Source organism: Babylonia areolata, chromosome 11 (assembly GCF_041734735.1).
Source record: "Babylonia areolata isolate BAREFJ2019XMU chromosome 11, ASM4173473v1, whole genome shotgun sequence".
Classification (NCBI taxonomy): domain Eukaryota; kingdom Metazoa; phylum Mollusca; class Gastropoda; order Neogastropoda; family Buccinidae; genus Babylonia; species Babylonia areolata.
Genome location: NC_134886.1, coordinates 10,546,248 through 10,562,138, shown reverse-complemented (window position 1 = coordinate 10,562,138; position 15,891 = coordinate 10,546,248). Strand labels below are relative to the sequence as shown.

The 15,891-nt window shown below is 39.9% G+C and overlaps 1 protein-coding gene across 2 annotated transcripts in view; it reads right to left on the bottom strand.

Moving 5' to 3' along the window:
• Positions 1 to 445: 445 nt before the first annotated feature.
• LOC143287510 (uncharacterized) overlaps positions 446 to 15,891 on the bottom strand; it is a 53,014-nt gene continuing 37,568 nt past the window's right edge. For both annotated transcript variants that reach the window (XM_076595544.1, XM_076595543.1), the window contains exons 4-10: positions 14,118 to 14,230; positions 13,300 to 13,425; positions 12,548 to 12,667; positions 10,841 to 10,940; positions 9,411 to 9,505; positions 8,354 to 8,491; positions 446 to 7,681 (exon numbers count right to left, since the gene is read on the bottom strand). In XM_076595544.1, the coding sequence (XP_076451659.1) occupies positions 7,604 to 7,681; positions 8,354 to 8,491; positions 9,411 to 9,505; positions 10,841 to 10,940; positions 12,548 to 12,667; positions 13,300 to 13,425; positions 14,118 to 14,230 (770 nt within the window). In that variant the 3' untranslated portion in view covers positions 446 to 7,603. The remainder of the gene's footprint in view (positions 7,682 to 8,353; positions 8,492 to 9,410; positions 9,506 to 10,840; positions 10,941 to 12,547; positions 12,668 to 13,299; positions 13,426 to 14,117; positions 14,231 to 15,891) is intronic.

The following is a 15,891-nucleotide window of genomic DNA, read 5'->3' as shown; positions in this document are numbered from 1 at the left end:
CACCTGTACCATCACATCCAGGCACATAACCCTCAGATATGCCTTTGACGTTCCCCATTCCATTCATTTTTGCCAGAGAATTAAAAAAAACACCACCACCTAAACACTGTCAGTGTTTTGCCAGAGGATTAAAAACAAACCCAACCTGAACATAATTGCACACAACACAAAATCATACATAAAAACAGGCATTCAAAACAAAACAAAATGTCATCAAGAAATTCTCACAACCTGGACGTAGAGAAGAATACAACACAGTAAGAATGCCCAATTATCAAGTCCTGAAGAATACATAAAAATATTAAGGCTTTCTAAAAAATAAAATAATTCTTTTTTAAATAATAAAAAGATACATGCAAATGGACCAGCAAGGCAGAAAGGGTGAGACAACAGGAGGAAATGTAACAAAAGCAGCAATGGAAAAGATGAAACTTCCGGCACAGAATTTCCAGAAGGTATGGTTACTATTTATTCTGAAAGAGCCTCTGGCATCCCCACGGGGTACTCTCAACTTTCGACTGCCCCTTACATCATGTTAAATGTTGTTCAGTTAATGGGTATGTAGTCCGATTATTTAGCTGATATAGTTACATTTATCTATGCTGGTACCTTTACTTCAATGTGCCAGATACATGCTTTAAAGGATTATTTGGATTGAGCTCATCTTCAATCTTTTGTTATTCAAAACAAAAAAATGAAAAGTAAGATAATTTTATGTACATGCACACAAATATACACTCACACATACACGTGCATCTGCGTATAAACTGCAAATACACACACAACTCATACACCATCCAACTCTCAGCTGTGAACAGAAGAGATCACCTGCATCAATTATTCGGAAAAAAAATCCTGGCAACTAGTTAAAACAGAAAATATTTACAAAGTACCCTGCTTAGTAGTTCTACATATGAAAGTGATTCCATTGCTAAAAAAGAGGTTGGGGACATATATGCAATGCACCAGTGTATGTGCTATGCATGCTTGCATGTATAATGTATATTGTTGATTAGCAGTAAGCAATGAATGCTTCAAACACACATTGTCAACAAAAAATTTTTAAGCTTCATAAATATACAAGATCTTCTTCTTCAGCTTCAAAGCCTGTCATGGAGATAAGTTTGAAATAAAATTAATTAGAAAAGAAAGAAAGAAAAAGATTTTCATTTCTTCTCCACTTGGTCAAAGAAAGCCCTCATGGCAACATCTCAACCAGAAGTATAGCATGCAGAAATTCTCTCTTCCATTCCATTCTTAATGTCAAGTCAATAAAAATACACACTTTTCAAGAGACCTCAGTCAGTGAGTAGAGCACACCATTCGTGTAATGCCCACGTCTTATCTGTTCAAGTCATGAATTCAAGAGGAGACAGTTACTGACCATTGATAATGCATACTTTAGGAAGTAGTTGTGATATCTGCTGAAATACAGTTAATATACCTGTCTACTTGCATATATTTACATTCACCAAAATATCATAACACAACAGATGTATTGCCTGAAGGCTTAGGATGTTAAAAAAAAATAAAATAAAAAATAATAAAAAAACCGACAAGAAAGTCATCCACATAACAACTGAAACAATATTCAATGTTGCACAAGCAAGACAGTTTTCAAACATGCCAAGTTCTTACAGTTACAAGTCTTTCTTTACACACACACACACACACACACACACACAGAACACACATTTTTTGTTATATGCTCATAGATCATCTGTGACAATAAGACCTGTCAGTGTGTCCTCACAGGCAAAATGTCTCATAATTATGTACCAAAGCCTGCAGATCTGTGGAACTGGGGTAGCGGGGGGGAAATACACTGGACTGAAGAATCAATGCCCGATCTTCAACTTCATCCCCCAACAGTGCAACACAGTGTTGACACAGACCACCTGAACAGCATGACCATAAAAAAAACCCACTTCCCAGAAAAATGTGAAACTTCACCTGATCTTGCATAATGTGAATACGAGTCAAGTCTGTGTTCATTACACATACTTGCTGAAACCGTGACATTTACGAAAAGAGCTACAGACTTGCTGTGACTGCATCGCAAATAATCACCAGCCTAAACCCCTTATTCATTCCCAAGCCTTCATTCCATCCATAACTTTAACCCTCAATACTGTCCCTACCACTAGTGGAAAACTGGCTTAGTGGTTAAAGAACTGTCTTGGAAACAAGGGTCCTGGTTCGATTCATGCAAAAATCAGCACATCCGCTCCTCCCTTCCTTGAGACCTTGAGTGGTGGTTTCATTGATGAGACAATAACCAAAGGCAACGCATGCAGCATGTTCTTCCCCCATGTAAAAGAATGAATGGCAACAGTAGAGAGGCCCTAGCAAACTTCTGATAAATATACAATCCAATCCAGACCTACTGATTTATTTGTAGAAGCTTGCACGATTATAGCCCATAGGCAATATCAGGGATGACAATGTATTTTAAAAAGATCTTTAAATCAAAAGGCAAGATCAACCCTCCTTTGCATAGTCATGCTACAGCATTACACTTAAGTAACATCCTGTCCCATTTACTGCCCTCCACTGACCATAAACACTGTCAGTCACCGCAGCACAAAATCATCACTGTGCAGTAATTACATGTAAATTCGCTAATAACTTATGCTGCAGTCAAATAAATATAAAAAAGCAAATAGCGTTCAATATTTCTGAGCAGCTTTGAACAAAGACTTTCTTCATAACATGAACAACACTTATCAAAAAGCATGAACCAAGACTTGCCAAATAAGACAAACAATCATTTGTTAAAAACACATATGAACACATCATCCTGAGACAGAAAGGAGAAGCACATGAAAGCCAAACTGTTTGAGATGTGAATTTGAGATAAACAAAACATGTTAACAAAGATTGCCATGGACAGACAGAACTGCATTCAGTATACCCTGGAATTGTAGCAGTTGAACAGCTGATTACTACTCCATGCAGTAAATAGAAATGCAGCTGATGTATAATTCAACATAAACTGTACATTCAAGATCCATGTGTGAGAGGGAAACACAGTACTAAGCAACTGGTGCATTCAGATTTACATGTTCTGATAAAATCAGAAAGTGCTATGCACAAATGCAGTTTGTCATCTTTGTGAAGAGACAGTGGTTGGCGTGTCCAATGAGCACAGCAAAATATTTACTCCACAGCAGAAATACCAGAACTACCAATGATGCCATCTTCATGAAGTGATAGAAACTGCAAAATGTTGCAACATATATCAAGTAGGCCAGTGGGTTATTCAACATCAATCTAACATCCGTAACCATTTTATTACAAAGTACTACAGAAACATGAATCCTTGAAGACACACTCATGCACTGAAATGTGTAAAGCATTTCATTATGTACAGGAACAAAGGCGTGCCATCTTAAGTAGGAATGCACTCAATCCCAAGCACTTCAACGGTGGAAGAATTTCTGAAAATCAGTATCTCTTTTATGACAATCTATGAAAGGGTTATTTACAAGTTCATATTTATCTAACAATATACTTCATAATGTGCAACTGATTTTCATTCTGTATATTTTCAATATGAAAAAGCTCCATTAAAATGTTATCACTGTATCAATATAAAAAAAAAAAACAACTTCATTTATCAGAATCCATTACCTTCCAAGAACAGCTGTATCATGCATATACTAGTTTTCTTTACTTTCTGAAAACATCATATGTACATATACACATATATAAACACCGTCATGACACCATCACGGAAGCAACAATCAAGACAGAAGTACAAATCCCACCAGCACTGTCTATCGATTCCTGAACAGTGGCGACATCATGCTTCATTAAAGCCATGCACCTGGCATTGACTGTGATCACTGGTTTGCTAACAACCGTTCTTGCATAGAACACACACACAAACACACACACAAATAACAACAAACAACCGTTTTGCATAGAAAACACACACACACACACACACACACACAAGAATAACAAGCAACTGTTTTGCACAGAACACACACACACAACAACAAACAACAAAACAACAACAACAACCGTTTTTGCATAGAACACACACAAACAACACACAACCATTTTTGCGTGTTTTTTGTTTTGTTTTTTGCATAGAGCACACACACAAAAACAACAACAACAAGAAGGTAACAGCACAACAAACTGTGGCTAACATAACTGCCTCAATTTCCCAGTACAAGATTTTTTGGTTGGTTGGTTGATTTCCTGTTAACCAATGGAATGGAATGTGAATGCCACTGTGGCATACTGTAGTTTGGATGGATCCCTTCCTCAATAGTTCTAACTAGTTTGGATGGATCCCTTCCTCAATAGTTCTAACTAGTTTGGATGGATCCCTTCCTCAATAGTTCTAACTAGTTTGGATGGATCCCTTCCTCAATAGTTCTAACTAGTTTGGATGGATCCCTTCCTCAATAGTTCTAACTAGTTTGGATGGATCCCTTCCTCAATAGTTCTAACACCATAAATAACTTCCTTAATGAACCAAGTGTGGTCCTGTTTCCAGTTGTTTCCACAACTGATGCAGAACAAATGGCAACTAGCCAGTGCTGATCTGTTGACGCCAACAAACTATTGGCAAGGTTTGTGAGACATCTGGTTGCATTGAAGGATTAATCATATCATTTCTTCTAATGAAAAAAAACCAAAGTGTTTCTGTACAGAGCTGCACTAAAGTTGATATAAAGCTGTCTTGACACACGTCCTATCATTTCAGTCCAATGGTCTACCAATGAAAAAAAACAGCGTTTCCGTACAGAGCAGCACTAAAGAATGATATGGTGCTTTGACATAAAGCCAACTTCACACATCACATGGCTGTCACAAACGATACAAAGCACTGCAGTCATATCATACACAACAGGGAGCAATGCTGACACAAAAATAAAGTGAGGAACAGGACTTCTCCAGATTATGCAACACACTGACAGGAGTCAATCATTCAGGTAAAAAAAAAAACCAAAGCAGACACCTCCATGGATGCTATGATATGGATACTTATATAGCGCATATCCTCCATCAGAAACCAAGCTCTAAGCAATTTACAAACTCTGGGTCATCTGCATATCGGTCTGCCTACCTGGGCAGAGCCGACTGATGGCTGCTATTGGGCGCTCATCATTTGTTTCCTGTGTCATTCAATCTGATTTCAGGCACGCACACATATATGACACACACACAGACAGACATGTAACATGCACCTCCATGATCACAAACACAAATCCACAAATCTGTGCTTGAAACAAATACAAATATGGTCCTGTTCCAAAGCTTTCTAAGGAAACAACTTTTTCATTTGGAAGTTTTTTTGTGTTTGTGTTTGTTTTTTTTCTTTTGTTTGTTTGTTTGTTTTTGGTTTGCATGATGATGAGGAAGAACCTTCACATGACAAAAATCAAAGCCACGTGTTGAATTCCTCCTTCTAACAGATCTTCACCTCACTGTTGCTACCAACACTGTAAGTTTGGTACCTCACCTCTCTCCCCATCCCACCCTCAGATAACAAAATATGGCTGCCTAAAAATTAGGGTAATGACAAACAGGAAACAAGTGTAGCTGAAACAAGCAGATCTGCAAAAAACAAAGAAGAAGAAAACCCTGGAAGCGGATTCATTCCCTGTTGCTGTGCTTCAGTCATTGTGGTGGTGTCAGAGATGAGACAAGACAGTCTTTATACCCACCTCTTCCAGGACACAAGCTTTCACAAGGTTCTGCCTGTACCACCCAGGGTGAACGCCGACTGGTCAGAAAGTTTGATAACATGGGGAGGGGGCAGGTGGGGTTGTTGTTGGTTTTAAGAGTGATTCATGTCCAACACTGCTTTGCAAAACTCAAGTTCCGGATGCCAAACTAATGGCAGAATCTTAATACACACTGGATATGCTAAATCCAGATGAATACATACGATCAAACCGAGTGCATAATCATAGCTCTGTAATATGTCTACACACATACAGAAACACATGCGCATGCACGCACACACACAAATATGCACACAAGAATGCACACTGTCTCGCAATTTACGCCCCCATCACCATTATTTTCTTTGACAAAAAGAAATTCATCAGGCTGTTTTCTTCATGATAAAACTGAAGTTAAAACAAAATCTAAACAACAAGGACTTGGAATGGTCTTGGTGAATATGCCAACACATTTTATTAGTTATATAAACAAACTATTTTGCTAATCAATTTAGTTAAATCTGCGCTGTCTCATCATTATGTCCAAGTCTCATTCTCCATTACAAATACAACAGAAATAAGAACCAATGATTGTCTTTACTGTTAAAACATCAACCATATATTTCCATTTAAAAATCAAGAAAGACTTTAAAACTGAAAATAGTATAAACTGTTTACATAGAATGTACAATACTGATGCAGTTTCCAGATGATTAAAATAAACATGACAAAGAAACCTATGGATGCTCTTACCCAAGCGCTACAAATGTGTTATGAAGCAATGGCCTGTTCTGTCAAACAGTGCCTGTACTATACATGGAAACAGCTGACTCCCATATGGAGAATTTCTGTAATTTCATTCGATAAATGAATCACAATCAAAAGACTGCTGGTTAGACAACATTTTGTTTCACTGCTCCCACCATCCGCAGTCTATTCATTTCACCGGTGAAATCTTCCTTCCCTGTCAGAACTTAAATCAGGATTAAAAACTTACTTCTTCAAGAAAGCTTTCTTCTTGCCTTGAGATATGCAGTTCCAGATGCTGTACTGATTTATGATGATTTTTTTCTGATTAAAAAAAGAAAAATCAGCATAAAACAAGAACGGATCAAGCATAAACTACTTTTTTTCTTTCTTTTTTATGAGAGTTAATGAAGTTCACAGAATTTCAAAATTAGTCAGTCATTAAAACATTACAGGACAACTTTAATTTCACACACGAGAGCTGTAATCACTCTCAAAGACAAGTACACACAAACACATACAGAGAAACAGTTCAACAATTTCAAATACTCACAAACATACAAACAAAAAAAAACCATATCTTTTCATCACTGCATAAAAGCTATTGTTTGAATCCAAGGAGCTGTCTTTCTCGTGAAGAAGGTGCAGCGACAAAGCTACAGCAGGAGAAAGACGCAGCTCACAAAGTAATATCACGCCACAGGAGGAAGTCAGGCCCTGGCACTCGAGTCTCACGGCGTCCCTTTGACAATCAGTCTATACACGAAAAGGAGGAAGAACAGAGAACAAAAATGACGAGTAGCAAAGGCTGGATGAGGCTGAAAGCTTGTCAAATGAAATCTTCATCTCCTCTGTTCCTTTCTTCTTCCTTTCCAGCACTAAAAAGTGTTCGTTAAAAAAAACACAAAAACGAAGAAAAAGCAACAATAAGAAAAAGAAAAAAAATCCCTGTCACTGATAGTTTATAAGAAGTAGCTCTGTGTGTGTGTGTGTGTGATCATGTGCATTCTACATTCTAAAAAATAAAAAATAAAAAAATAAAAAAAAAAATAAAAAAGCCACGCTTGCCACTGATAGAATTCACAAGTAGCTGTGTGTGTGTGTGTGTGTGTGTGTGTGTGTGTGTGTGTGTGTGTGTGTGTGTGTGTGTGTGTGTGATCAGGTGCATTCTACATTCTCCTCTTCTTCTCCATCTTCCTGAACTCCTTCGCCTTGCTCCCTGTCAGGACGTGGTACTGCACAGGTGTCTGAAACCAACCAGGTGAGAAACGGATGTACAGGTGAGGCCTCTGTAAGGTGTGGCCAACCTAACAAAGTGTAAGAGGAAAGCATGTTCAAGGTTATGCTGGACATACGTTTTTTGCATGCAAAAACAAAGTGTGTGTTCTGCTGCATGGATCTACAAGGGCCTTGTCCATCAAGCTTTGACAAAACAGAAAATTTATGCTCATATAAAAATATGAATATCTTCATGCCTTTTGAAACAAATAATAATAATGAAGACTATTTATGCATTTACATCCCTGATGTCATTTAAAACCCTATATTGCCTTCAAAAAAGAAATCAAAATGCTTGGAACAACTACAGCACGTCATCCAAACAAAGAACCTCTCTCTCTCTCTCACACTCACTCACTCACACACGCACGCACGCACGCACGCACGCACCCACGCACGCACGCACACACACACACACACACACACACACACACACACACACGCGCGTACTCTTCCTTCCTCACCATCCCCCACCTGACAAGGAAAATAACAAACACCATTTACACACACACACACACACACACACACACACACACACACACACACAAACACACACTCTCCCAAGAACTTTGCCTCGACTGTCCTCAAGAACCCCCCTACCCGATTCCCAAGCTTTGCATCACTTGACGACAGAGACTCACCGGGGCGATGACCAACTTGGGCCGCATGCCACCACCCCTGTTGCTGCCCATGGAACTGTAGCCACTACTGCCACCAAAGCTGTCTTCACGGAAGTGGACCTTCTGGCCCTTCCCCTTCACAGAGCTCTTGCCAGGGGCCTGCAACACAATGGAGATGTGGGATTCACGATTTTAAAGAAACCTGCATACACACACACACTCTCTCTGACACACTAATAAACACGTGTGTGTTGGTGTGTCAATGTATATGTCAATATGTGTGTATGTACTGTGTATGTATTCTATCTGTGTGTGTGTGTGTGTGGAAGGTGGGGGGTGTTTATGTACTGTGTATGTACTCCTGTGTGTGTGTGGGTATGTGTATTTGTATTTGTATTAACTCTTTTTGTCACAACAGATTTCTCTGTATTAAATTTGGGCTGGCATGTAACTACACTGACAGCACGACCCATTTTTTTTGTATTTTCTTCCTGCCTGCAAATTTATTTGTTTTTCATATCGAAGTGGATTTTTCTACAGAATTTTGCCAGGGACAATCCTTTTGTTGTAGTGGGTTCTTTTACGTGCGCTAAATGCATGCTGCAAACAGGACCTCAGTTTATCGTCTCATCCGAATGACTAGTGTCCAGACTACCACTCAATGTCTAGTGGAGGGGGAGAAAATACTGGTGATTGATGAGGTGTGTGTGTGTGTGTATGTGTGAATGTGTGAATGTGTGTGTGTGTGTGTGTGTGTGTGTGTGTGTGTGTTTGTATTGTAAGTACTGTGTATGTACTCTGTGTATATGTGTGTGTGTTTGTGTGTGTGTGTGTGTGTGTGCGCGTGCGGGTGCGTGCCTGCATGCGTGCCAGCGTGCATGCGTCATGCACGAGAGCGTGCATGCGTGTGTATGTACATGTGCGTGTGTCACATACACTTGAATGCAGGTATATCTCTCTCTCTCTACATATATAGTTACAGATATATATATATATAAAACACAGCTGCAACATGTTGTTGTTGTAGCTGTTGCCTGATGAAGCCCTGCACACAAGTTAGCACGACATGAAAACTCACTCCTCCACCCATGATGATGCTTGGTGAGCCGTTGGCTGCCCAGATTCCACTGTCTGTTGTCTGGTGTGACCCCACAGAGGTGGTGTCATCCCCGCCTGCACACACACACACACACACACACACACACACACATGCACACACACACACGCACACACACACACATGCACCTGTTCAAATGCACACTTAAGGGCATAGAGGACTGCAATGAACAAACACCAACTTTACATAGAATGTGAAGACATCACACAGATCTTCACACATCTGTCAAGGTTATGAAGACAGATCTATCGAAAACAACTTAAGAACAAAAGAAAGCAAAAATTAATCCTATTACCTCAAATGACTAAATCTGGCAAAGTAGGACTTTTTTCCAGCAGACAGCAGACTGCAAATATTGAACACTGGTTTTGACACAAATATTGAACACTGGTTTTGACACAAATATTGAACACTGGTTTTGACACAAATATTGAACACTGGTTTTGACACAAATACTGAACACTGGTTTGGACACAAATATTGAACACTGTTTGGACACAAATATTGAACACTGGTTTTGACACAAATATTGAACACTGGTTTGGACACAAATATTGAACACTGGTTTTGACACAAATACTGAACACTGGTTTTGACACAAATATTGAACACTGTTTGGACACAAATATTGAACACTGGTTTTGACACAAATATTGAACACTGGTTTGGACACAAATATTGAACACTGGTTTGGACACAAATATTGAACACTGGTTTTGACACAAATATTGAACACTGTTTGGACACAAATACTGAACACTGGTTTGGACACAAATACTGAACACTGGTTTGGACACAAATATTGAACACTGGTTTGGACACAAATACTGAACACTGGTTTGGACACAAATATTGAACACAGGTTTGGACACAAATATTATTGGCACAAATATTGAACACTGGTTTTGACACAAATATTGAACACTCTTTGGACACAAATACTGAACACTGGTTTGGACACAAATATTGAACACAGGTTTGGACACAAATACTGAACACTGGTTTGGACACAAATATTACTGACACAAATATTGAACACTGGTTTGGACACTGGACACAGATATTGAACACTGGTTTGGACACAAATACTGAACACTGGTTTGGACACAAATACTGAACACTGGTTTGGACACAAATATTTTTTTTAGATTTAAACTTCTCCTTGAGATTAGTATACTTCAGACATTCAATTATGAAATGAACTTCCTCTCCAGTAACTCCTACGCCCAATGTTTTCTAATGCCTTCTTCATGGGCAGTTCCATTTCATCTTCCTAATTCAATTTTGAGTCTAAGACAGCGGCATGAAAAACTAATCAATGGGAAAATAACACACACACACACACACACACACACACACACACATCTTCCGTCACGGGATGAAGAGCATACCCTGTGTAGAGTCCAAACCCAAGGTTTGCACGAGGAAGGCGATAGTGGCATCCACATCATAAGCGTGATTTTTCAGAGTTTCCCGAACAGTCGCAGCATCCTGAAAATACAATGTCATTATTTTCCTCAAAGTCCAGTTACCTCACAGTTGATTTCCATGATCTAATGGCAGGAATCATTACTATTAACTGTGACTATCACCTGCACTTAATATCGCTCACCTGTGTGATACTTCATAAAAGCCGATATATTTTGTGTGTATGAGTGTGTGTGTGTGTGGGGGGGGGTGGTGCATGTGTGTTTCTGCATGCGTGTGTGCACGCAAGGCACATACGCATGCAAATGCACTTTAAAATCTGCCTGAAATCAAACAAAAAACATGTAAAACAACAACTACAAAACAAACATGTAAACAAAAATTTTTTTTAAAGATAAAAAGTCCAGTAAAAGAGACCGAAAAACAGAAAGAGAGAGCAAGAAAGAAAGACTTTTAAAGAGCCAATAAAAAGAGACAATGACAACATTTTACTGGCAAATACATTTTATAGCTCTAATTCCAAGGTAGATAATTCAACTGATACAAGCAACAACACAAGAAAAGAAAAAGAATAAATGAACAAAAGAACTAACAAGAAAACCAAAATGCATAAATACAAAGAGTCATACATTATTGCACACTGACGTTCATTCCTGTCTTCTTCTTCTGCGTTCGTGGGCTGCAACTCCCACGTTCACTCGTATGCACACGAGTGGGCTTTTACGTGCATGACCATTTTTACCCCGCCATGTAGGCAGCCATACTCCGTTTTCGGGGGTGTGCATGCTGGGTATGTTCTTGTTTCCATAACCCACCAAATGCTGACATGGATTACAGGATCTTTAACGTGCGTATTTGATCTTCTGCTTGCATATACACACAAAGGGGGTTCAGGCACTAGCAGGTCTGCACATATGTTTACCTGGGAGATCGGAAAAATCTCCACCCTTTACCCACCAGGCACTGTCACCATGATTCGAACCCGGGACCCTCAGATTGACAGTCCAACGCTTTAACCACTCGGCTATTGCGCCCGTCATTCATTCCAGTCCACATGATGATGTTATCCAGAGGTTATTCTTTTCTTTCTGATATTGTAAGCCTCTGCATTTTATTAAATCATTTTCACATCTGACATTAGTTAGACAATAAAAAGTGAGACCGGAGAAGACGACGACGACAATAATGACTACAACACTGACACAGGGGTATGACTCTCGCTTAGGGTGCAAGAGGTCCCAGGTTCATATCCCAGACAAGCCTAACTTTTAAGAGGCAGGTGGCAGAATGGTTAAGATTCTCATGTGCCAATACAGAGAGTCCGTGAGGGTGTAGGTTCAAATCCCACTCTCGCCCTCTCTACCAAGTTTGACTGGAAAATCAAAGTGAGCGTCTAGTCATTCGGATGAGATCCCAAGGTCCCGTGAGCAGCACACACTTGGTGCACTGAAAAAGAACCCACGGCAACAAGAGTGTTGTCCTCTGGCAAAATTATGTAAAAAGAAACCCAATGTGATAGGCATATAAATATATAAGCATGCACTCAACGCCTGACTAAGTGCGCTGGGTTATGCTGCTGGTCAGCATGTATGGATTTGTCCAAACGCAGTGATGCCTCCTTGAGACACTGAAACTGAACACTGAACACTGACATCGACACCTGCCCTCACCTGGCACCCAGTAGCGTGGATGACCTCAGCCTCCAGGTGGCTCAGGTCACGCTTCACTGTCACCACTCCCTCGTCTGTCTGGGGCACCGGTGCTGGCTGGCTGGCAGGCTTGCTGCTTTCCTGTCAGGAAGGGAGGAAGGTGGCAGAGTGGTTAAGATGCCTAGCTGCCAATCCAGTATCCATGAGGGTATCAGTTCAAATCCCGGCACTGCCCTTTCTCCAAAGTTCTACTGGAAAATCAAACTGGGTGTCTAGCCATTCTGATAAGACAATAAATAGATGCCTTGTGTACAGCACATATTTAGCACACTTTAAAAAAACAAACAACCCCCCCCCCCCCAAAAAAAAAAACAGCAATGTAAGTGTTGTCCTCCAGCAGATTAATGAAGAAATAATCCACTCTGATAGGTATGATGGAGTCTTTTGTTCCTTTTTTTGCATCAAAGAACAAAACTTGTATTGGGAAACATTTTATTTAGTTTAGAAAATATTTCATGGCCTTTTTCTTCCTTTTTAGATTCTCATAGCATTACATCATTATGTAACGTTTAATGAAATATTCAGATTCTCACATGCAGTAAAAAAAAAACCCATCAGAACCAGCTAGCTCTGTACAAACAGTTGAAATATGTGCTTGGAAAAACATCAGCATTCAAGTGGAAAATCTTTTTTTGTCCCATTTCAGTGATGTTTCAGTGATGTTTGAAAAAAGTTTTTCAGAAAGATTTTCCACTTGAAGACTGACAGAGCACCTGTATTCTGATGTTGGCCGGCGATTCTGTGTTGTCCCCATGACGCCGTATGCTGGAGTAATGGTCGCCATTGTGGTAGGCAATGTGCACCTGTCGCACGTTGGCACTGCTAGACGGCCCTGAGATCTGTATTACACAAAATCACTCATATACATTTTATAATATACATATTCATATTCAGTGTCATGTACTGCGCCATGTCAAACAAGGTCTGTCCTCAAACCATCACACCCATTTTGCACCAGTTTGACATGCTAAGTAAATTTCACCAAACTGGGAGTGAAAAATAAAAACTCTCCATTTTATCTTGCAACATTCTCATTCTAAATAATATAGATTATGTTTTATTCTATGCTATACATATATCATGCTGAACAGCAGCAGGGAAAACAAAAACCCAAACAGTTCATACCTCCTACAATATGCTGACAAAATACACAACACGACGACAATTTTCATCAACATACTGATGTTGGTCATCAAGTGGAAAAAGAAGAAGAAGAAAAAGAGAATATGTTTCATTTTCACATTCTAATCCAGGCATCAGACTGTAGTATACCCTCATGAAGTAAGGAAATTTTCATTGCAAGCACATAAAAATAAAAATACAGGCACAAAGACATCCACCCCCCACCCCCCACCAATCTCTCCCAGCATACAAACATTCACATTTGTTGACTGGGAGGTCAGAAAAAAAACTTTCAGACAAATGTTGTTGGGCAGCTACCTAAATTGGGGTCCCGCTGGGTGTTACCTGAAAGGGTGTTACCTGAATGGGGGTGCTACCTAAATATGGTGCTACCGGAATGTGATGTTACCTGGATGGGGTTCCCTCTCAACTGGTGGATGAAGACGTTCACGTTGTGGAGCTTGGCAAAGGCCACAATGGCGTCATTGCCTGCGTGGGTTCCCAGCTTCTTCAGGCTGCTCACTGCATGCACAAACATTGTCATCACTTACACACACTGCATGAACACACATCGTCATCACTTACACACACTGCATGCACAAACATTGCCATCACTTACACACACTGCGTGCACAAACATTGTCATCACTTACACACACTGCATGCACACACATCGTCATCATTTACACACACTGAATGCACAAACATTGCCATCACTTACACACACTGCGTGCACAAACATTGCCATCACTTACACACACTGCATGCACACACATCGTCAACATCACTTACACACACTGCATGAACACACATCGTCAACATCACTTACACACACTGCATGAACACACATCGTCAACATCACTTACACACACTGCATGAACACACATCGTCAACATCACTTACACACACTGAATGCACACACATTGTCAACATCACTTACACTGCATGAACACACATCGTCAACATCACTTACACACACTGCATGAACACACATCGTCAACATCACTTACACACACTGAATGCACACACATTGTCAACATCACTTACACATACTGCATGCACACACATCGTCATCACTTACACACACTGAATGAACACACATCGTCAACATCACTTACACACACTGAATGCACACACATCGTCAACATCACTTACACACACTGAATGCACACACATCGTCAACATCACTTACACACACTGCATGCACACACACACCATCAACATCACTTACACACACTGCATGCACACACATTGTCAACATCACTTACACACACTGAATGCACGCACACCGTCAACATCACTTACACACACTGCATGCACACACATCGTCAACATCACTTACACTGCATGAACACACACACCGTCAACATCACTTACACACACTGCATGCACACACACACCATTAACATCACTTACACACACTGCATGCACACACACACCATTAACATCACTTACACACACTGCATGCACACACACCGTCAACATCACTTACACACACTGCATTCCTCAAACAACTACAGTCTGTCCAAGGCATGGCAGCCATGATGACATGATCATGATAATGCACACACTCTGCTCATGCCAGTCCCACACCCAAATGCAAAAGGAGGAGGGTTGGACGAGGGGTCAGTGAGCCCTCGCTGTTAAAATAAATCACTGCTACGCTACAAAAACACCAACAAGAATGTCAACAAACAATGCACTCATGACACATCAACTGTCGGTTAAAGACACTTCAGTGTATCCGGTGACATACCCATGTTGTAGACAACTCACTTATGATTCAACAGAGACAAATCAGGGACACTGCATCTATTTCAACCCCCCAATCCCCATTCCCCCACCAAAATGTGTAATACTCCAATATTCTGTCTAAATACTACTTAAAACATTAAGGAACTGAGAGAAAATCCGATATGAACGGTCTTTCCAGAAGTGATGCAGTCAAGGCAAATAATACAGTAATACAATTAACTGTCAGAAATATTTAGTAATTATGTAAATTTCACAACTTCCATACAAAAAGGAAAGAAATAACTTCAGTCTCCTGCACAGTGTGATCCTGTCAATCTCACCTGTTGTCTTAATAATAACAATAACATTGACAATAATAACAATGATAATAATAATGATAATGACCGACTATCTATATGATGCAAACTTCCTATATACTGATATAGTGG